Raw genomic sequence first — 24,898 nt, 5'->3', positions numbered from 1 at the left:
TCTATTAGCAGCAGACACATACCTGGACGGATGACGAACCTCGTGCTGGCACTGTTGGTGGGCACGGTGTACTCTTTCGCTGCAGCAGCTGGTCCAGTTTCCTCACCACCAAGGATTCTTGCTGCAGAGTCTCCATCCTCTACCTTCGTCGAATGTTACAGCGGTGCTGCCAAGGTCTGGAATCCATGAGAGGACATTGTGTCAGCGCTCTATTAGCAGCAGACACATACCTGGATGGATGACGAACCTCGTGCTGGCACTGTTGGTGGACGCGGTGCACTTTCTTGCTGCAGCAGCTGGTCCAGTTTCCTCACCACATAGGATTCTTGCAGCAGATTCTCCATCTTCGTGTCACCTGTTTCTGTACTTCATTTTATTTAACTTAATTTCAATTTCAATTTGTAATATTTATATTTTTTTTGTAATATCTGCATTAACTGTTAAGCGCCCCTGAGGTGATATCTCACAAAAGCGGTGCTATATAAATCATCCAATAAATAAATAAAATTAATTTATTCCAGTACACCCAACAAAGGAAATGCTAGTAATTTGGTCCATCGATCTGGATTTTATGGTCCTGCCACTGAGAGCTCAATTTTATAATCTAGCGTTATTTATGTCAATTATTGATAAAATAGTCCATGATTATAACACTTTTAATTGATTTCAAAAATTGTAATTACAAGATATTTACATATGTGGCTTAACTATGCGCCAATGTTTGAAAAAATAATAATGTGTCTATTGTTACGTTCTAATAAAAACTGAAATTATTAAATTTATTTTCTTGAGTTATTAGCAGTATCTATCTTTTGTTCTGTACCAATTAACTCCTACGAATATTTCTAAAAACAGCCAGAAAAAAAGAGTTTCAAAAATATTTCTACATCCGCCGTTGACATTCAAATCAATTTGGTATGGGATCATTTAGAGAAATGACGCAAGCAGGATGACGATCATCTTGATATTGGTTTCGAACAAGGATGCGTATTCATTATTCATTACACGGAGTAATGATTTGATTAGCGCAACGAATGCTTGTTTTAGAGCTCTTCAATCTTTTACGCAATTTGGATGAATACGTTTGTTTGTTGTCCTTATACTCGTAGACATTGGGTTTTTATTTGTATTAATCGCGTTTCTAAATGGATACGCAATTTAAAAACTATTAGTGGAATTAAATCAAAAAAAGATTTACCATTTTTAAAATATTTAGGAGTCGTAATAGTAATTAATCTTGTACAGATCTGGATCTCATTAATTTTTTGGTAGTTTATTCAATTAGTTTTAGTTTATCTATGTTAGTGTATCTGTCGTTTTACTAAGTATAAGTAATGGTTAAAGTTTCGTTGTTTCTTCTGTGTAATGAGGTGTTTTTAAAATCTGCGTCGACTCAGTAAATATCCCAAATCGAATAATATTTTATGATCGATAGTTACTAGTTTATGACCTGCCACTAAGGCTTAGCACGTAGTGCAATTAAATGCAAGCGGTTTTGTAATAGCTGAAAACGCCAAACAACGTACAAACACGCACTGCGACTGGCGGTTTTACTTAATATTTCAGTACCACAATGGATTTATGGCGAGCAGCGTGTGTTGTGGCATTGCTTTAAAAAAATATCATAGCCGTCATAGTAACTGGGTACATCTACTAACAGATCAAAGACATTTTATAATATACTTTTGCAAAATGTACAATGATGTGCGACAGCATCCCGATAAGTTTTTTTTAACTACTACAGAATGTTTATTGGTATTTTAATAAATTATTACGAGCTGTGGGCCAGTATCTAAAATATGAAGATACTGCATTTCGTAAGGCATTATCACCAGAAAAGTACCCTCTGTTACGTTGAGGTAAGAAAACAATTTTTAATTATCGAGAAAACGTTTAATTCAAATGTTTTACAATTGAACAGGACAAATTAAAAAATGAACGTATAATAATAAAAATTAAGCACATTTTTGAGTATACCCTCAAGCAAACTCTTCGGCATAGTCTTGATCTTCTGTTAACTGATATTCAAATTGTGACACATAATTGGAAGTCGCACTGGCTTAAGTCTTACAACTTTTTGCCCGATAATTTGCTCCCCATTTGGTTTTTGATGCGTTGGTGCAGGTGGTGCTTGTAGAGATGTAGTTGGTGGAAACTGAGGAGATGAAGTTGTAGGTGGCTGTGGTGATGGAGTTGATGGAGGCAGTGATTCTGGTGGTGATTGGATTGGATATATTTTTTTTTTATTTTTTTTATTTTTATAGTGAATTCCTCACAAGAGTCCCAACTGCTCCCGTCTGGAGCCAGTGAGACTATGGCATCCCCAATTGGGGGATGTTGTGAGGCTGAAGGTAAGTGGGGAAGGGAAAGAGGAAGGTGGGGAAGTACCTGGCTATTCAGATCTAGTCACTAAACATGGCTAAAGCCATTTGGAGCAACGTTTCAATTCTGAATGGTGGTCTTACACCAGGGCGATACTGGTAGTATCTTCCAATCTGGAAACCCACTTGTACCCATAGATGAGGATTGTGGAGAATATTGATAGGTGTTTTGTGGCTAGGAATATGTTTGAAGATATAATGGTAAACTACATCTAAATGTTATTGTTCCTTGATTGTTGTGGTGATGAATGAGAACGTGCTCTTTTTAAGACATTTAGGATTTCAATCTTTGCATAATGCTTTTGATCTTCATTTAATTTACGTAACATAGGAACCATCATTAGAGCAAAGTTTTTCTCTTCGTCTTCGTCGTCTATTTTCTTGTATTTTAGTATGTCTAGTAATTGTTTTTCATTGTCTGTTGAAAAATTCTTCTTTCGTAGTTGTATTCTATTGTTATTGGTTGTTTGTGAATTCTGTGCTGGTGTAGGCAATGTTACATCAGCTTCGATGTCCTGAGTAGAAACAAGAGACAATACATTCCTGGTCGTTTCTCGTTTCTGAATGGACGGAATAAGAAAAAGCATTGAATCGAAATGAACGTATTTCTTTTTCTTTGGAGGAGCAGCTTTTCCAGATTTGCCTTGCTGTGCAGCCAATTCTTTAGCGAAGCAGTCTTTTATGTTTTTCCATTTCTTTTGTATGGAGTTCCCTGAAACCAAATAAACAAAATAAATTTCTTGTTCACGGGTACCTTATTACAGGAAATAGCATGAAATCGTTGTACTTTGATTACTTGATTGGCGTCACGACTATCAGTGAAATTATTTATCAAACATACAAGCATTTGTGGTTACGTTTGCAGCCTTTTTTTTTTTTTTTTTAATATTTACTCCACACAGGAGGCCCTGAAGAAAATAATTTCCCTCGGGGCCTATGTCATCTTTGGGGATGCTGTGTGGAGGGTCTTTTTTTGGAGAGGAAGGAGTGAACATGGGTCTTGAAGAGTCCCATGTTGTAGGAGGGAGGAAACACAGAGGCCGGCAGTTCGTTCCACAGCCGAGCTGTTGAACTTAAGAACGAATCGTAGAAGCGACCCGTTCTCATGTGACAAGTGTCAACTGTGTACAAATGTTGGGCGCGCGTTTGGCGTGTATCCCGACTACGCACCGGTGCCGAAGGGATCAATGACGCTAGTTCCTCAGAGCATCTTCCATTGTAATACCGATAGAACAAGGACAGCATACCTACCTGACGCCTGTGCTCTAAAGATTGCAGTCCGTTTGTTAAGATTGGGGAATCTATCAAACGGACCGCCCGTTTCTGCACAGAGTCAAGGGTTTTTTTCAGGTATTTTGGGGCTCCAGACCAGAGATGGCTGCCAAATTCGACAGTAGGGCGCACTTGCGATTTGTACAGGGTGAGCAGTTGTGTACTATTAAAGTATCTGCGGGCCCTGTACAGTACGCCCAGCTTCTGAGAGGCCAACTTTACTCTGGCTTCGATGGAGCCCCCGTACCTGAGCTGGTCACTTATAGTTACACCAAGCATATCAATGGAAGGCCTGTTCGAAAGATTGCCTGGCCTATTTAAATTAAATAAATTACAAAAGAAGATTGGTTAAACATAGCAAAAGCGTTTTTTGAACGAACACACTTCCCAAATTGTGTCGTTACAGTTTATGGCAAGCACCACAGAATGGAAAGATCCGATTATACCGGCTCAGAATCATTTAATAATAAAAAGTTTTATTCAATTATTCTGCTATCTATTGCCGATGCTAACTATTGCTTCGTTCCCATTGACGTGGGTGCATAAGGATCCAATAGTGATGCCAGCTTATTCCGAAATTTTAATTTTGGTGGAGAACTTTTAACAAACCAACTGGATTTACCAGCATGCTTAATGATACCAAATTATAATAAAGGACCTGATATGCCATTTATATTTGTCGCTGGTGAAGCTATTGAACTTTTAAAATTTGATACCAAGCAGAAATTTTATCAAAGTAAAAAATTATATCTACAGATTTTCGTATACAAGAACAGTTGAATGTAAATTTGGTGTTATGGCAAATAAATGGCGTATGCGATTACATAATAAAAGCGTGCTGTATATTACAATGAACTGTATTCATTCGGAACTGCAAAACTTAAACCCAATTAGACTTCGTCCTAGTAATGACATTACATCTCTACCTGGAACAGTACGATGCAATGTAATTAATTAATTGATTTCAATAATAAAACTGTAACGCATTACTCACCTTTATTTTTCTTCTCTGCTTCCGATAAGCTTGCCCAATCCCTGCACACTTTTTGATAGACCTCTAGCCAAAGCTGGGCCTTAATATTTCTGTCTCTGCTTTGATTCAACGATTTGTCATATAATGCCGGTCTTTTTTCCACCTCAAAAATAATGTTTTTAGACACATTTTCGTAGTCTACTGACGTTGTTTCTGAGTCGGACGACATCACATTATCTTTTACAACAGCACTGCAAACAACGTCTCACCGCTGAGCTGGCCCAGTCAATACTGAATCTAAACTGGAATGCGGCTAACCGCTGTGCGTGCGCCACCATACCACTATTATGGAATACAAAAAAATCGTGCGGTTTCAAACCGCTATCCAATTATAGCGTGTTAAGGCGATGCACTACGTCGTGTAATATTTTAAATTGAGCCGGTATCAATAACAAACCTTACGTAGATGGCGATAAGGTTTAAATTCCCGCTTAACACCATCCGCCTGTTTTGATTTATGCAAGAAAAAAACATGGCCAAAAAGTGCCTTTTATTTTATTTTGTTCAGGCATAAATATATTTTTTTTTCGATCATTTTATAAATAACTTGATTTGCCACATTATACAATAAAATCATAACCGAAAACTGGTTCGTAAGTAGGAGATTTTGAACTTTAAAGCAGTTTTCATACGCCTTTACATTATTTTTTCTGGGCTTAAAAAAAGACTTATGTAAAAAATACTCGATTATTTCAAAGACCAAGATGTATTCTTCTCGCAGTATTTAATTAAAGCATCTGAAACATTTCTATTCGAACAAATTTTCAAACCAAAAACACACGATTTTGCATTACTACGTATGGCATCGCCTTAAATTTTTGATTTCAAAACGCTTGCATTTAATCGCAGTGCGTGCTAAGCCTTATAATATTAGAAGCCGTTAAAACTGAGCATTTAAAATAGTGTTTGAAGTTAGTTGAAGGAGCGGTTTTTTGGAAACATATTTTTTTAGGTACCTACCTATTCTACCTCATATTTATTCACGGCTTTAGCTAAAAACAAACGAAACAACCAAGCCTAAGTAGGTTAATGTAACTTTTGTTTAAAGTTATTTTATGGCTTTGTATAAAGTTCTCTTATTAATATTTTGCCTATACCTCAAATATTCTACTTAAATCTTTTACCAATAGACGCAAAGTAATTGGGTTTAATAAAATAAAATATTTATTAATGTTTTATTGTGAAAGGGTAGCCCTACCATGGACTCCCTGTTGGGTCTGCAAGTCTATATGTCTGTAATGCCCGGAGGGGAAACGTTATAGTGTTCCCGACAGATTTTCAAACAAATTCACATGGCTTGATACACCGTACACGATGCACAATACACTGCAGCATACCGTTGATAGCTCCGTTGCAAACTCCCCCTCTTTCACATAAACGATGCATGTAACAGAAAGGGAGATTACACCGCAGTTCTCAGTGGCAGGACTATACTTAAAATGTGCATGTGCCTACAATACAGTGTGGTGAATTAAAAACCTGACAAAAACATTGAAGAATTTTCTGATTGGTTTCAAAGTACAAATAATACGCGTCGCGAATTCTCCCTAAGATTCATGTTTCTTTTACAGGTATACGCTGTTATTAGGCTTACCCAGTGGTGCGATTACCGCTTGGGCAGTGACTGGGGCCCGAGACTGAAAATGTATAGCCCCAGGGCAAATAATGTATTCAATCAATTGAGCAACAGCTCAATTGGTAGAGACCAAACGCGCGCCCAACATATGTACACTGTTGACATTTGTCACATGAGAACGGGTGGCTTCTACAACTCGTTCTTGAGCTTCTGTGTTTCGTTCCTCCTACAACATGGGTCTCTTCAAGACCCATGTTCACTCCTTTCTCTCCTCAAAAAGGCCCTCCAGAGAAAATCGCCAGAGATGAAATAGGCCCTAATTGAAATTATTTTCCTCAGGGCCTCCTGTGTGGAATCAATGTAAAAAAATAAGAAAAAAATACGTCAGTACCTACGTGTAGGACTAGAGAATCTGGTTTCGAGTGCATTTGTGACCAAACCTTTTTATTTTCTGTGTTTTTATCTTTTTCATATTTTCATTGAGAATTGCTGATATTATCTTCTTCAAATATCAACAAAAAAAATTAGTATAAATTGAATGAAATACCAACTTTCTTCATTCGTTTAAAATAGTGTACGCGGAAACCAACATAGATTTATCGGCAACGCCATGTAAAAACACCATCTTTGATCATTTTTGCACATTGGTTCGAGTGGTAACCGGATATATCACCACAGTGACAATTCAACACAATGAAAGTTAAAAATAAATTTAAAAAGTGATATAAAGTCATGAATTGTGATGAAAAAAATCAATATATTTAACCTAGTCTTCGTTTCATCACTTTTCATGATCACTATTTAAAGGTGTGTTAAATTGGCATTTTATCCGGTCACAATAATTTGAGATATTTAAAAAAGTTGACTAATTACCCGTACTCATGGACGCTTAATACATATAACGAATATAACTTGATTTTTATACGAATGATAAATCCCTGAACCAACATAATGTCTTCCTTTGTGATCAAATAAATAATTTTATTTCTCTTGTTTCAGGTAAGAATTTTCAACAAACATCGATTTACAATTCGTAAATCTTAACGGAGAAAGGGTAAGTTAGTTATGTATTCTGCCGTTTTCACCATAGTCACTCACAAAAAAAATTGCGTAGGTAATATTCGCTAAGCGGTACAGATCCATTTGCTTGGGTTAAACACAAAAAAGTTTTAAAAAGTTACTGAAAGTTATTAGGTCTACACAGTTTTTTTGGGGAGAGCTGGTTAAAAATCATTCATGTATGTTTATACATACTTTATTTTATTTTATTTTGTTTTACACCTAGCCGGGATTTTACATGGATTTTAAGAACAAAATGTACATAGTGAGCTATCGAAAATTATACAATATTTAAAAAAAAATGATGTAACAGTTGATAAACTGAATATGAAACAATATTAGTAAGGCATTTAACAGTAACACAAAATAATATAGAAACTAGAATAATACTACATATAAAACAAACCACTAAAACAACATTACCAACGCTACAATAGTTTGTAGAATTCAACAAAGTGCTGGTATAGATTACGCTTAGTTATATAAATGGAGTAGATAAATATATCAATAATACCCCCAAACTTGTTGCCCAGATCATGCATCCTATTGGTTAGTGAGTTTGTCTGATAATCAGTTGTGTATGTATTGCATAGAATGTTACATTTTGTTTTGTATTCCTAGTTGGTAGATGGAATATTATATTTGCAATATTTGGCAGTGGTTAAATAATCGTTAAAATACTATTTTCTGCGTTTGATAATGTTAAATAAGCGAATTAAATTTCATTAAAAAAACAAACACCTATTTATAAGAGGTTTATAAATCCCCACCCTGTATATGTACAAAATACTACAGATGCGCACATTAACTGCAGTCCGTAGTCCCGCAGTTAGAGCATTGCCAGATGCAGGGGATAATCAGATTCGACCGTACAAAAATAATTATAAGATGCGTATGTAATTAATGCTCGTATAATGATAGGCTCTTTTGTAAACAGTTAGAGCAACGTCATATACCACTATTTTGGATGATTTACTGTTTAGATTCTGGTTTGTTGATAAGGAATAAGGATGCGGTTTTATTAATAATTACAGGTTAATAATTTTAAAAATTTGACATAACATACAACTTTTCTATCAGATAGTCCTGACCGCCTCCTGGAAACGCCTCAATTCCTCCCAGTCTTCTGCTGTCTCCCTTTTGTTCCTTATATCCAAGGATATGGTGTTCGCCTTCACACCGTCTCCCAAGACTACTTTTCTCTCCAGGCTTATAAAGTATCTTTTTTGGTGGTCGTTCATCGAATAAACCTAAAATCCTATCTTTAAAATACACTATCACTATATATAACGCATGAATAAAATTTCCTCACTTAGCGAAAAGGGAGTATGATTGAGAATCATTTATAATCAGGTGGATGATAGAACAAACGATGAAGAAGGATGATACAAAATTACGGGTATTTATGTTAAGATGTATATGTTGATGTGCCGGAACAAAAATATTAATGAAAAATAATACCTGGATAGTTTGTGTAGCGCTGTTGCTGTAAAAAATCACCCCAAGGGCGTTGTGGTACGAATATGACTTTCTAGGCTCTATTGATTTATTTACAAACAGATACAAAAAGAGCACACTTACCTGGCAGGTCACTTTAGATAATCACACTTATATTAGATAGTTTCAGCTTGGAGAAGATACGACTTTGCACTCAGAGGACACACTACAGTACCTACTACAATGTATAAAATAAATGAGTTAAAAAAAATTTATTTCATGATTTTCAGTAGCGGAAAAATGGCGGTTAAATTCTTTCTCCCCTCGGTGAAGTTTTAAGTTACTGCATAATATTTAAATGAGGTTCATATTTCCAATCTTTCCATTTACTATTGTTTGTTTGGGGTGAATGTTTGTTTGAAATCACATAATTCACCACAGCTTTAATTACTGTTTACTTGTCAAACGAACTGCAATCTTTATTTAATTAATAAACGATGTACTTCAGATAATGTAAAAGATATTTTTTTTCCAAACTCCCAAGTTTGTTTTAAATATTTCCTTGGCTCGCTATAAATTATGACACCGTTCTCTCGAAATCAAAAGAGCAACACTGAATTATAATTTGAGTGAACTGACTCTGACTAATTGAACAATTTACAAACAAAAATTAAAAATATATGTTTTGTCAAGTGTCACAGATTATTATAAATAATGCATGTTAACAATGCCAAAAGATAATTTACTGATTTTTGCGTTGAAATTTTTGCATTAAATATCGCAAATTCTGGCCATAAATCTCTCAAAATAAACATTAAAATGTGATAAATGGTTCTCTGAAACAAATATTCGCGTACCTGTTGCGTCTTTTTTTGTGAACGCAGATGATATATTGCACCACGACTATCGTTCGTGACCTTTTATTATTACAAATGTATCCTTTTCCGAGATATTTCATCAAATATCCAATTAACCAAATACGGCAATCCTTGTGCAAACTTTCCCAATTCGATTCACAAATAACATAAAATCGTTCGTGCTAACACCAATGCCAAATATATCACTTTTGGAATAATGTTTTTATTTATTCCTGTTTTTGCATATGGCCAACTCACCCCTCGACATATGCATTTAATTTGGTATCACCCCCTTTGGCTGTTTTTCTACCCCTTGAAATAATCCAAGGGGATAATCTATGACACCACACGTCATGGGGGTTACCCGCTATCCCAGTGCCATTCGCACTCTTTCACATTGCATTTTGCAATAAATTGTGAAGTTGATAACTAGTACGCAGTATTTGTATTTGTACATTCATGACTCATTATAGTCATATATCTTGAAAGTCCAGAACTAACGTCCACCTTGGTGCAGATATTTGTCACGCGATCATGAAATATAATAAAACAGAACTTTTATAATACAATCGGATTAGAAGATCCTGCGAAGATCTCTGGAGTCGTATAAGCAAATTGATTTTGGTGGTCCATGTATCATTGCGGATTATCATGAGCCAAATAAGTTCTTCGAAGAACCGTCAATATATAAACAACTAGATGTAAAGTTTTGATTGCACCGCTGCTTAAGGCATGTGGTAAGGATGGTAAATAGTCGACCACCAAAGATGTTCCGTAATGAGGGGTGTTTGAGATCTAAACTTTATTGGTTACACGTGTAAAAGCAGCATCCTATTACTGGGTATATTGAACAGAAGAAAGACAGCTGGAGAGGATGCATATCAAAGTGGGGGGTCGGAATTTTGCAAGGATTGTTGTGTTGATGATGGCGATGCAGATCCAGGAATAAATAAATTCCTGCCTACAATAAAAAAGATATTATATTGATAAATTATTACAAACCAAATTACTGTATAATCAATTGACTACATGGCATTTTCAAAAGGGGATTACGGACTCACAGAGTTTTAGAAGTTTAAAACGTATCAGAACATTTAAAAAACATGACTACGAAAGATTTTTTTACGAGCTTCAAACATCAAGTAGCTTTCGATTTTTATAAAGCGTGTCACCTTTTTCTTTTTCAAGTCCTTAATAATTCTTACCAAAGCTACTGCACCTCAAGTACGCGGTGAATTTCAAGAGCTGTTCGACATTTTGTCAGTTCATTACAAAGACTAAGAATAATGTCAAGTGGATAGACACTTCAAATTCGGTAACTTGAGGCAAGTAGAACAGGTCTTACATTTGATCCTTGGGGGTCGCTTTGCTGATCGATATTTCTGGCACATAACAAACAGGCATTTTTATACCAATGGGTTGTTGATTTGTGCATTGAACATTACGTTCCTTTTTAGTTGGGCATTCAATTTGGTGTAACATTTTTAACCATGTATTTCAATCTATACACACGTAATAATTTTACAAATTAATATTTCAGGCACATAACGAATTGGATATTAATAGCATTATTAAAATTATTATAAAAGGTGTTACATTATTTTTATTAGATTATTTTATTTTATTTAATGTATTATTGTGCGACATCACTTCAGAATTTTGATTGCCGACATAAACAGATCTTAACATAAGTCAGAAAATACCTAAATAAATTAAGCATTTTGAATCCATATTTCAGAGAAAGTGCGAAATAACTATGACCAGTAAATTAACTAATCTCTTCTATACTATTTTTTAAATTTGTTCTTCGTATTTTTTTTTCAAATTAACTATCAATTCTCTCACAGTCCGTAGTGTATTCAAATTTGTTAATCTGCAAATGACTGAAAAAACTTTGTTACACTTATATATTTATTCGGAACCAGTTTCACTCTGTTAAGGGTATTTTCAGACTGGCCTGACCCAATTATGGACAACAACCTTTATTACATCCTCTGTAGGTATTCCACCACGAATTAACTGTTTCGAAAAGAGAAATATCAACAAGACAGAGTCAGTGGGAAGTTTGTTACCAAATTGATGTCTCTTGCTGTCTCTTAATATGTACCTTCAATGCTATATTAACATTTTTTCATAATTATTATTGACAATTAAGAAAACTGACTTGACTTTGGTCACACCATTAGGAGTGACACATACAAGAACCAACAATCCAGCGGAGTTTGATGGAAGAAGAGGAAGATGTAGTGAGGACCAGAAGAAGACGGTAGAAAAAATTGGCCTCCTTCATGCAACAGAACTTCTAAACTAAACTCATGTAATTATCACGCATTTTAAACATAACTTCCTCATTACACTAATCAGTTCTATTTATCTCAATACCTCAATACTCAATACTCTGTAAATATTAGATCAATTTCCATTAAGAATATCAGTGGCAGGATGTGGAGAGGATTTTATTTTCATTTGATTTTACTTGTTTGTATAATATGTGAGAATCGCTAGCTTTGTGAGCATACTTAGTTAGATGGAATGTGCAAGTATTGTATTAATTATTTGTCCCTACATTCCTCCAAGACGTTTCAGTCTGCAATGCATTATTTAATCTAATGCTACAGTTAATGTTCAGCCATTTAATCACTGCCAGCGGTATAAATTACCGTCTTGGAACACGGCCGGTCGCAAGGTTTACAATTTGAGGAACAATAAAGCAAGTTAAAGACATAATCATAGTATGCGAGTCGATATATTTCGCCATTGTAGCTGTCAAGCGGGACTTGTATTCTTGTATAAGCAAAGTGGAGCCATTCATTGACACAGAATGGCGTGTCCGTGTCAAATAGTCCGTTGGGAAATGCAATTCTGAATTTACACCGTGAAATAATGCACTGAATTGAATGCACTTACTAACAAAGACATCATTATTGTAAGAAATCTCGATGAATATGAGATACTTTTTTATTTATAATGACTTCACCTAGGAGGCCTATTTGGACCGATGAATCAATTGCGTATTATTTATCATATTCAAATCAAACGAATGAAGACACAAACCTAACGAAATGATATACTGTTTTTTTAAGAAAGACAAAAATTTCCGGTTTATGCATGGCACGAGAATGTTTGATTTTCTCCATTTCCCCATCATTAAAAGCTGTAATTGTAGCTTGTAAATTGATGAAGGACTTACCCATCAGAAGATTGAACCTGTGACGACTGGGTACCAATTCGATGCTCGGACCATTTGGTGGGTCATCATCTTCTTAGTCACGAGCCTTCTTATTTCCAGTTTTGAACTTAAACTATGCCTAACCCCCAAATTTCTCAGCTTACCAGATAATCGACGAGTCTCACTAATTGAAAATGTTAGAATCAGTCTATTTCATTCTCTCTCTTCTTCACTCTTTCATCTATCTTTATCCGATGACAACGTAATTCCAATGGTCATCGGTTAGTTGTGCCACGCGCCCAGCATAGTCCAACATGATGTTTAAAGAACGTGATGCAACGTATTTGCAATGATTTGAAGTTCAAATATTGACCTAACACCGCAGTACATCATAATTTATCAGCACTTACATTTAAAAACAATCCAAACAAACAATCGATCGGTGGCGGTGTACCGCACGTTCGTTCCACTGGTCCCATTTGCATACACTTGTCGCGTCCTTCCCAACAAGTCTCCGGGAAGCCATTACATACATTTTGGGTGATCTGTCAGTGCAGGTGACAGCAACAATACAAACAATTAACCTGGTTGTCATCACGTAGGCAATCAGCGTGACGGTACCTGCGGAGCAGGAGGCAAGTGAGGGGTACGAGAGACGCAGCAACGCCAATAATGAAGGATGGTATCGTACGGAGCACTTCCGGCCGCACGCGCCAATTTGATGAAGTTTGCAAACACAGTGGGAACCATCCTTTACTTATGCTTAACCGATGTTCTTTTTGTGGATCACTATGTGGATGTTATATGTATAGATTATGATTTACAAGTAAAAGCTGTCTTTCGATCATAGAATCCAGTAAATTCTAAATCTAAACCATTACGTTTGTACATTGGTGATAGTGTGAAGATTATTAAATTCATGTTATATGACGTTGTTTATGTATAGTCTTTTTTAAAGAAAAGGGACCCGCATTGTTGGAAGAAGCATACAATCCAGAAAGTCTTTCCACAGCCTAGGTATCGAGTGGTATGAATTGTGTACAAATGTTGAGCAAGCGTTTAGCATGTCTCTTACTTATGCACTAATGTAGAAGGTATGATTTATGCTGTTCCGAGCACCTTCCATTAGCTACCAGTAGAGTACAGCATTCTCACCTGATATGTCAAAGTTCCAAAGATTGCAATTTGTCGAAGGGTGCAATCGATTAGGACTTTTTGAATCACTTTTATTTAAGATAATATATAATTGAATATAATATTAACAACTCTCAAACGAAAAATGTGAAAAAGAAAATTCAGAAAAAGATTCGACCGTATTAGTACCTACTTGAATCCAGGATCTCAACCCTGCCGGGGGTTTGCTCACTTACTTGTTTATTCCTATATTATTTATTGCGTCTTTCTATATGTCGCGTCACTCCGTGTGAGTTAGATGGATTGTTATCATTTGACAGGTGTATATATTATCTTACTGATTTTGTAATTTCAATATGTTTATTGGCTTTCAAGAATATCGCTATTGCCTTCTGAATATTCATAAATCGTAACCGAATCAACTAAATAAGTTACAGTTTTTTCCAGTATTAATTGGCACGTTTGCTAAGAGTTTTCGCCAAACAGAACAATGCTTATTATTATGAATGATGTTTGAATGACAAGTTAGTGGCCACTTATTCAATCGATAGCAATCGGAACCTAAGATTGACGCAACACTTGAGATTTCTCTTTTAAAGAATTCATTAGCGTTAGATTTTAACGCTTTCTACCTACCCTTCTGTTTAATAAATGATATGATATAAATTATTTGTGTATTTACATTATTAATTATTATAAATTGTACAAGTAATATGTTTGACGTTTCCGCGACATAAACAAGAGCTGCAAATGCATTTCGAAGAGTTATCTTTCCATTCAAAGGGTCTTTATGATATTTAGATAAATAGTTGTAAGTAAATATTAATATGTTTAAAAATGAGGATTTCGAACCCTAGATCAAAGTAAAATATTGCGTAATTACTCGAATACGCCATACAGACTTTTCCTACACTTATCTTTCGATTATAAGATGAACAAACACTTATTTACTTTTGATATCTTTCTATTGGTTTTTATCTGAACTATACGTTTATACTAGTAACGTAATAATTGACGTATCGACTGCTTGCTGGGTTGGGCAACTGTCCCTCGCTAGTTAAGGCCGGTTTGATTACTAGCTGTGAATTGCTAGGTACTTTCTGTTTTCCACTTGTCTTGAATTGGGGTGCCTTAGTCACGTTGACTTTGGGCAGTGGAAAAATCGTGTGTCGCATTAAAACACGAATACCACCCTAATTTAAATCAAGTCAAGAAAGAAAAACTTCTCTGCAGTCGTAAATTTTATGCTTTGTTTGCTTGGTTGTTTTACAGAATTCAACAAATTTCAAAATTAATTTTCAAGTTCTTTTCAAATTCTATTACTGTTCGATCCGTTGTGGGCCAGTCATTTCTCAAAACTTAAATAAAAATTGAACAGAACTTGAAATTTTACTTTGTATTATGATGAATTGTTCGAATTCCGTGAAACAACTGGCCTCAAGCAAACAATTTATTTTATTGCGTACCGTATTACGGTGACCGGGTATGTCATCAAAATGAAAATTCAACACACCCCAAAAAGTGATATAAAGTGATGAAACAAAAATTAGGTTAAATAGGTAACACGGGTAACTATTAAACCTACTTTTTTCATCATTGTTAATGTATATCACTTTTTACAGGATTGTTGAATTTCCTTTTGGATGAAATATCAAGGAACCCCGTTTTGCAGACACCTACAACCTACAATACATTATTGGACCTGATTTACTTAAATGCCAGTTTAGTTGTTTGATCAAATGCTCGTGAAAGAGAAGCTAGATTAATTGATCACTGATCACATAAAAATTGCACAGTAGAAAAATACACAAATTAGTATTCTTTATCATCAGTTAAACAACAACTTAACATTATTAATGATAAAGTAATGTTTATAAAACAAGTTTTTTTATGCATAGCACAAATGATAACAAATTATTATAAGCAATAATTTGTCGCTTGAAATGTCCATACAAATTGAAAATATCTCCAGAGTAAAAATAAATGCCGGCGACGGGAATTGAACCCGCACCTTTTTATGTCCGGTCATGTGATGTGCTTTGAGACCACTGAGCTACGTCGGCTTATTTCCAACACGCCAAATAATTCAATATTTACTAGTACTTCAATCAACAATTACCGCTTATTTTTACTCGAGAGATATTTTCAATTTGTATGGATATTTCAAGCGACTAATTTTTCGTGGATGCATTTCAATATATTATTTCCAATGCGTGTTTATTATATTGGTGATATATTATATCCGTGCAATCTGTTGCGCATTTCGCCTGCACTCAATATGCTTTAGGCGTGCGATATTATACAATCTGCGTGAAATGATAAACCATATTATAATATTGAGCCGTGTTTTATTTGATATCGAGAAAGGCTAAGCGCCCACTCAGGGATTGGGCAACCATTAACGTAAACTAATGCATTGGATAAAGGTTAACTGAGGGATGCAGCACCACGATGAATTTTTGCTGTAGGTAATTATTATTAAAAATAAAGTTTTTAAAATCTATGTGCCTAAGAATTCTGCTTAGAGTTCGTTTTGCTTTGATCAACCCTGAACAGGATACAAGAGCGTGTTGATCGCGCAAGTACATTGAATGGAATCTTGTTTAGCAACTCTGGGCATTGAATATTATTGTTAACTACTTTATTTTTTTTTTTAGTTAGTTACATTTTTTATATTATAATTTTACTGGTCTTCCATTAATGCAGGAATAGGGCATCTTTATGATGCCTCCGTACACTCAGTGAATCAATTTTAAAGTATGAAGCTGCCTCTGCATAATTATAAAATCTTACAAATGACTTGTAACAAAGATATTTTAGGAATTTGTTTTGAAATGCTTCGATGATATATGCATATTTTAATAATTTTTGATTTATGTGCTAGTCAGAAATGCTAAGTAAGTTACATTTTAAAACCCAGCTGCTTTCACTGCAATGCAGTGTTCAGAATGAGTCTGCGACGGGTACCATTGATTGGACCCAATTGGGGAACGCCACTGTAATCGGATACGATTTTTCTCACTCTTAAATAATGTGTTCGTCGAATTCGCCTTTATGTAGTTTTGCCTCTTAGATATAAATTTAACATTTATCTATGTTTAGGTTTGCTTCGAATCTAAAATAAAGGAGTGGTAGATACTTTCAGTGTCACGTAGCTTGAAGTAGCTTTAGCCATGTTTGTTGATCTAAATAGCCAATTAGGTACTTCCCAATCTTCCTCTAACCGATCTCTTTCAAATCCTCACTACATGCAGCTTCACAATTGTGGCTGCCATAGGATATAGTCCCACTGTATCCAAACGTTTGGGAGTATTCACATATCAATGAATATCAATGTTTTTCTGTTACACGGAGAAAAGTGAGTATTGCTAATTTATAAAGAATCTCTTCAAATTATTTGTAATCGGTTAAAACCGGGATTGCGGGCCTGTAAAAAAATTCTAGTAAACTGCGAATATATTATCACGATGTTGGAACACCAAGGTATTCGAATTTTACTAAAATTTTGTCCGGAAAGCTGTTGATTTATTCGTTATTGCCAATAATTTGAAGAGAATCTTTATAAATTAGCAATACTAATTTTTTTTAGTTTATATTTACACCATGTCTTATTTTTTACACCTTTCAGATGAAGAGATTTGATAATAAAGATAAAAATAATCTTTGAATACGTTACCATACTGCATATTCAGCACAGTATTTTATCTTTAATATGTATATATAATTCATTTATTTTTTTGGAATAACTTAGTGAGTAAAACCTCAAATTATAATATTTAATTTTTGAAGACAATATTAGCGATTCTTAAACGAAAATCTGAAACAGAAAAATCAGAAAAAGGTAAATCACATCTAGGACTCGAACACAGGACCCTCGCCTTGCCGGGGCACCGCTCGTACCACTGAGCTAATGGGACCCTATCTTCTACCTTCGGTAATATTTAACTGTATCATACTTCGAATAAGAACTAACGACATTGCCTTCATTTTTTTCACCGTAAATTTTATAATTCAAACAATACATAATTAAAACTTTGTGGTTAGATTGGTGCACGAACTTTAATATAAGATCGAGGTGTTGACATTAATGAAAATATTTACAGATGTATATTAAAAAGTGCCCTAAAATTCTAGGGCATCTAGAAAATATGCTCTACAAAACGGTTTACCTAGAAATACAAGTGGCCAGTATTTTGTTCCATAATCAGCACAGTGTTTTATCTTGAGTGGGTATATATAATTCATTTATTTTTTTGCAATAACTTAGTGAGTAAAACCTCAAATTGTAATGATTTTTGTCGTTGGTCTTATTATCAATATATTACCTTAAATAATATCATCTATAATTCATTCTTAGATGGAAAATAAATGTGCTAATAATTTGAGTTCATTTTTATGATCAGTGACACGAGGTGTGTTTTAATAAGCTACTTATAACGGTGATGTCATTATATTGATCCGAGTGATGCGCGGAATTGCACGATTGAAAAAGAACCGCGGTTTTACTCTGAAATAATATCAATAAACTGTTTTGCCTTAAAAGGAATTAATAGGAGTGAAAATGTGCCAAAATTAAAAGGAAAGGAGATTTCGGAAACGGAAAAAACATATGAAGAGAACCTAGACACTTTTTAAAGGATTATTTTTGAAAGTCCAAGGGCCAAATTGATGTTCTTGAAGTTCTGTTACCAATAGTGATGTGATAACAGAACTTGAATAGAACCTTTACAGAATTTGAAAATCAACTTTGAAACTTGGAGAATTCTCTAAATTCTGAGAAACAACTGACCCTCAGTAAACCGATATAATTCAAATTGTTGTTTGCCTTTGAATAACTTCATTAGTAGGAGCATTGTACATGGTGCATAAATGCACTTTTCAGCAATTCCGATACACATTTATTTAGTAGGGCTGAACCAACTAATCAATTAAAAAAATAAAATACAATAGTTCGTGCATAAATCTAACTCGCAATCAAGAAAACAAAGCATTATTATTTCTTGACCTCTTTATCGTCAAGGTGCTCATAAATAATTAATTCGTTGGGCCTAAACATCTATCTTCATAATGGATTAAGACAGAATACCTGTTCGGGTACCTGCTAAAAACTGAATAAATAAAGATCATTATACACACAAAGATGGATCGTTGAACTCCCCACACGTGTGAAGCCGACAAATAAAACAAACATTTTAAAATATTTAATTTGTCTATTTCCGTTTACGCAACAAGTCGTTAGTTTGGGTGTGGACTTGACCTGCTAATGTAAATACTGGCTCCAGCGAACAGAAAATCCCTAGAATTGTGATCTACATAGATTTGAATGAAAATCCGACGACTCAAGTCACAAGACAGTAAAAAGACACAATTAAATCGATTTTCCGTTGAAGAATTTTGATTCGCATTTTTGTATTATGAAGAGTGCTTCTTTTTAAAAGAACTCGAGATATATTTTTAACAAACCGTTTTAAATAAAAATCTGTGATTCATAGTACTAAATTTTAATAATATGTACATTAAATAAGCCATAATGTACTAGGACATAATAGACTGCATACTCTATAATGTGATAAGAAATTATAATTTCTTGATATATTACATCAATCATGCCTTTAGTCCCGTTAAGCTGTCGCACCCTTAAATTAAATATACCATTCCTAAGAGAAAGAACAGTTATATTCAATTTTTCAATTAAGTCCTAAATCCTGTATCTAAATTTCGCCAATAAACAATTAGATAATGTTAATTAAGTGTTAATCTCAAGTGACCTACCAGGTAAGTATTGTACTGTATATTTTCTCCATAAATAGTTAAGTAATAACATAGATCACTGTAGAAATGTATTATAAGTTTGTACAGCGCCCTTGAGTTGATTTTGCACAAAAACGGCGCTATACAAGTCATCCAATTATTATTATTATTAAATTAACAATATTTCTTATCAGTAAGTATCTCCGTGTTTTGTTGAAAATGTTTACAAGTCCGGGCAGTATTATTTCAACGGTACGTTAGGGATATCCCTGTGTTATCTTAGGTAAATTTAACAGATTCAATTTTTTCATAATACACATAATAATATTTGTTAATAATTCAGATTAAGTTATAAATATTTTATATGATAATTAATTAAGAAAATTAGATAAGGAATGTGTGAGATGTATGAAGGGGTATTAGGTGGTTGTAGTGTAGAATGGTTATGATTGAAATGTACTGCAGATGTAAGGATCCATGGCTTTATTTGTGTTTTGAAAGTATGGAGTTGGGTTTCGGTTTTTAAGTTATCAAGGAGAAGGTTGAAAGTTTTGGGAGCTAGATAGATGAATTGTCTTTGTGCTGATATAAAATGCTGTTTAGGTACATAGTAGTGTTGGTTGGTTATATTTCTAGTGGTGTGATTGTGTTGTAAGAGTGCTTTTTGTTGTATTTGTACACGAAATATGTTAGCATAAATTTTAGATGGAGTTGACGTATATTTAAGACATTATACTCGAATGAGTCGAATGGAGGAATAGCATTTTTGTGCTTTTTGTAGAAGTCAATAATAGTTGGAGCATGAAAATATTTGAAAATCAAGATATTTGGTTATTTTTTTAATGATAAACTAATGTTTATAAGACAAGGTTTCTTATTCATAGCACAAAGTATAATAAATTATTATAAGCAATAATTAGTCGCCTGAAATATCGATACAAATTGAAAATATCTCTCGACTAAAAATAAATGCCGCCGACGGGAATTGAACCCGCACCTTCTGATGTCCAGTCAGGTGCGCTGGACCACTGAGCTACGTCTGTCCATATATTTCAGGCGACTAATTATTGCTTATAATTATTTCAAGATATTTATTTGGCTTTACCATATACTTTAGCATACAGACACTCCCATTAAACTTCTATTTGTTTTTCACTTCAGTGCCTATCCCTTTCTGTTTGATTTTGTATCCAATAGTTTTATAGAATTGTTATCTTTCGGAAAGCGAGAGTTATTTTATCTTAAAACGCTGCGTTCGCTTTCTCAGATCTCCCAAGTTTATCTTCTATCTTCCTAGTTTATCTTCTGCTTCCTCGTAAACTGTTGTCGGCTCTCGACTTCACCCAATGTGTAAACAACAATATAACACTTAGAGCGGCTCCAATATCTACTCGTAAATCGATGGAGAAGCTTAAAAGCTCTAAAAGTGTTAAGGGCGCCGGTACGTAAAAAAAGGCGTCTCAACAAAATAGCTGCAGGCAAAAGAGCTTCCGTTGTAAGTGTAGTAGCTCTGAGCTAAAATATATATATAAATATTCATTCTAGACTAGCAAAAAAAGTCAATAGATGTCGCACATTAAAATTAAAATAAGATATATTTGTCTAAGACACTGTCTGAATTGCATTTAGTCCAGGTTGAATCTTGCGATCACACGTAAAGATAGCGAGAGGCAAATAAAAATGTGCGGTGAATGCATGAACACGCGTTCCGATATTGTTACGAATTTACTTAAAGTTTATCAGAAAATGGCCTGCAATCCCGTTTATAACCGGATTACCAATAATTTGAAGAGGTTATTAATAAATTAGCAATATTCATCTACTAGGGAAAACTGTACCGAGGAGTTCACGTGTTTTTTTTATATAGTATTGTTGTGAATTAAATTAAATGTAGCAATTATATTTGATTTGGTGTTATTAAGTTGTGAAAAAAATACTGTTTCTTTTGATTTCATACAGACAGAAGCATTGTGTTTGATTACATTTGTTGGTGTATTCTGTGAGAGATGTTTAAATGAAGTAAGCCGTGATTATAAATAAACAGTTTAATTGCATTGTACTTAAGACCGTGGGTGGTATAATTGTATCACAGAATTTGAACAATTCATCAAATTATGAACTTAATTTTCAACTTCTGTGAAAGTTCTATTCATGTTTTGTTATTATTTCAGTTATGTGAAGCAGCTAGCCCATAATTTTATATAAATAGAACTTGAATACGACTTCCAGGGAATTTTAAAATTAATGTTTTTTTTGATGAATTGTTTAAATTCTGTGATACAACCCGTTCTAAGGGTGTAGTTATGTTGAAGATCTGGATATTATTGATGTTTGTAACTGTAAAGGAATATGGAGATTGGATTTGGAAAATCAATGGGTAATATTTCATAAAAAATGCTTTGTTATTATATTACTTTGTTAGCGCCCTTGAGGTGATTTCTCACGAAAACGGCGCTATATAAATTAGCCAAATATTATTATTATTTAAAAAAAATACGTTTTATCATTACTTCGATAACCCTACAGCTTTCAGTCAGCAACGAAACTCCACGGCAGATGACACAATCTCTTTTTACCCATCGATTGTCAATGGGTTGTTTAGTGTTGGACAATTGTTTATCGGAGATCGTTATTTCACGAGATGAAGACGTACAATCGTGACGCCTTCTGTACACGATGCTCGACGCTTTGAGAACCAAGATAATTTACCGTTCAATTTTACAGCGAAGATTTGTCAATACAATTGTATATATTTTATGTAGGCTTTCGTATTTAGGTTTTATTTTATGCATTGATAAAAATGATAACATAAAATTTATTAATAAAATCACTACACGATGAAACCAGTATGTTTATATTTTTTAAATTATTTTAAATAAAATAAAATTACCACATTCTTCAATGTAATATATTACTCTCGATGTATATTATACTCGACCGGTCAGTGGCTGAGTTGGCATCGCGTATTAGTGGAAGATACCCAAAGGACGGACTGTTACAGAGAATTTGAACACTTCATCAAATATTAACTTTCATTTTCAAGTTCTGTAAAATTTTTTTCAAGTTCTGTTTTTATTTCAGTTTTGCGAAGCAAATAGCTTATATTGACATATTAACAGAACATGAATAGGAATTTCACAGAACCCGAAAATGAAATTTGATGAATTGTTCTAATTCTCCGAAACAATTCGTCCTAAGTATTCGCCCTGATGTAAGACCACCATTCGGAATTGAAACTTTGCTTCAAATGGCTTTAGCCGTGTTTGGTGACCAGATCTGAATAGACAGATACTCCCCCACCTTTCACTTTCCCATCTCCCTCCCCTCCCCACAACCTTCAGCCTAACAAAAACTCCAAATGGGGATGATCAGTGTGGCTCGTGATTTTTGGGAGTAATAGAGTGTTAATATTAAAATAAAATGGCATTATTGATGTTGTTGTAGCCGAAGATGTTTTTTTTTCGAATATTCTATTTTTCGTATGAAAATTTTCAGGAAATCGGTGCAGTGCACCGCCAAACTGAAATTTCCTGAAAATCTTCAAAGTATGTGGACAATTTATTGTCATCTTAACTTGTCCCTATATATTAAGCGCGTTCATAAAAAACAGCACAGTAATAGTAATAATTATCATTATGAAATCCAATAAAATCCGATTAATGCGAAGGATTACTGCTTACGTACGTGTAAATATTTTCTCCGTGCGAGGATAATTACTGTCCCTTGAGATAAGTGCCGCAGAGATCTGCCTGTCGAGATGAAATCGCCGCAGTACAGTGGGTTATCATTACCACAGTAATGTTGAATCTGCAAGTACAAACGTACACCTAAATATTTGCGGTTAATTACCGACCAATCAAAGGTACATTCGGGTGCTGATTTGAAGATCAACACGTTGCAGAAGAAAGAGAATGCAGGTGATTAATTGATGGCGAAATAACAACTGATTAATCTTATATGTTACATTTGTATATATCCTTGCGTTACTAAATATGATATAACTAGAGCAGACCCGTGAAAAATCACGCCATAGTCTGATTTCTTGAAAAATCACTTCCAATTTTTAAAATTAGTTTTTAGTTAATAATATTATATTAAAGGTAGGTACTTTATCGCGATCGAATTTTCAAACAATCAGTTCATATATTAAAAATAAATTTGAGTTCATTGAATCTGAGTTACGCAGGACGCACAGACAACCTACTTATTAATTTTCAAAATAAAGCCATACGTTCCAAAATAAATCACTCGAAAGTGGGCATTATTAAAAAAATGTTTGATTTGGCGGAATTCTTCTATGGTAACGCGTCAAAAAGATATCTTGATTTGCAAAACTCCGAAAGAGATCCTTAAAAAAAATCAGCCCACTGCATGCAATATTTTTCCAAAACAAATAAACTATTGTTTTAAATTAATCATTCCATAATAATTCAAATTTTAAAAGGGCTAACCTTGCGCGGTATGACTCCACATGCCAATTTAAAAAGGTCCCAAAAAGTTGAAATCTTTGGAATTGTAAATTGTACTTGAGTTTGTCTGATACAAAGTCCATTACGGGATACGCTATGAAAGTCGACTCATATTTTGTGGAATTTCCAAATCAAAAGTTTTTATCCAGTCTTTGAATTGAGTAGGTAAGGATAATTTAATAAATTATTATATAATTTTTATTGGAATAACTTTTCTTTTAATAACTCTTGAAGTGTGTACTTATCAACGAAATGCATCATTGAAGAAGAAGATAATACTGATATCCAAAAGAGACAGGAAAAATTAAAAAGATTTATTAGTATAATCCTCTTTTCCAATGATAAAATATTATATATTTATCCCGACGAAGAAACCATCGGTTTTGAAAAATGACGATTATTTTGATTAAATAATTTTGAATTTGCGATTATTGAAGAAGTTATTTGATAAAATTAGTAACTTTTTTTGATGCAACACTCTAAACTCTCCTTACCAGAAAGTCACGCATATGAATAAATACATGAAATTAATGTTAAATACCCACGTTTTGCCAACCTACAGTGGAATAATATCTATTCATCGACTTTAGCATTTTAAACAATTCCCCAAAATGAAGTAAACTTACTAAGCAAAGATAAGATGGAGCACTACGCGTAGTAATTCAAAATCATCGGTTTTTGGATTGAAAATTTGATCGCTTAAAAATATTTTAGATAATTAAATACTGTGTTCTCATCTACATATTTTAGCGTTTTGAAA

At 34.1% G+C, this 24,898-nt stretch overlaps 2 protein-coding genes across 2 annotated transcripts in view; one reads left to right on the top strand and one right to left on the bottom strand.

Moving 5' to 3' along the window:
• The window catches only part of pigs (GAS2-like protein pickled eggs), a 379,701-nt gene that overhangs the window by 95,732 nt on the left and 259,071 nt on the right, over positions 1–24,898 (top strand). The window lies entirely within an intron of this gene.
• LOC149412883 (uncharacterized) lies at positions 1,928–4,882 on the bottom strand. Its single transcript, XM_089645147.1, has 2 exons — positions 4,648–4,882; positions 1,928–3,093 (listed from the first exon to the last, which is right to left on the bottom strand). Exons 1-2 carry the CDS (start codon positions 4,853–4,855, stop codon positions 2,594–2,596), a joined length of 708 nt encoding a protein of 235 aa, XP_089501273.1. The 5' UTR covers positions 4,856–4,882; the 3' UTR covers positions 1,928–2,593.

This window comes from Hesperophylax consimilis, chromosome 22, assembly GCF_061612785.1.
Source record: "Hesperophylax consimilis isolate HC1 chromosome 22, BYU_Hcon_1.0, whole genome shotgun sequence".
NCBI lineage: Eukaryota > Metazoa > Arthropoda > Insecta > Trichoptera > Limnephilidae > Hesperophylax > Hesperophylax consimilis.
The sequence above is the reverse complement of the archived record's forward strand: the minus strand, read 5'-3'. Positions and strand labels throughout refer to the sequence as shown.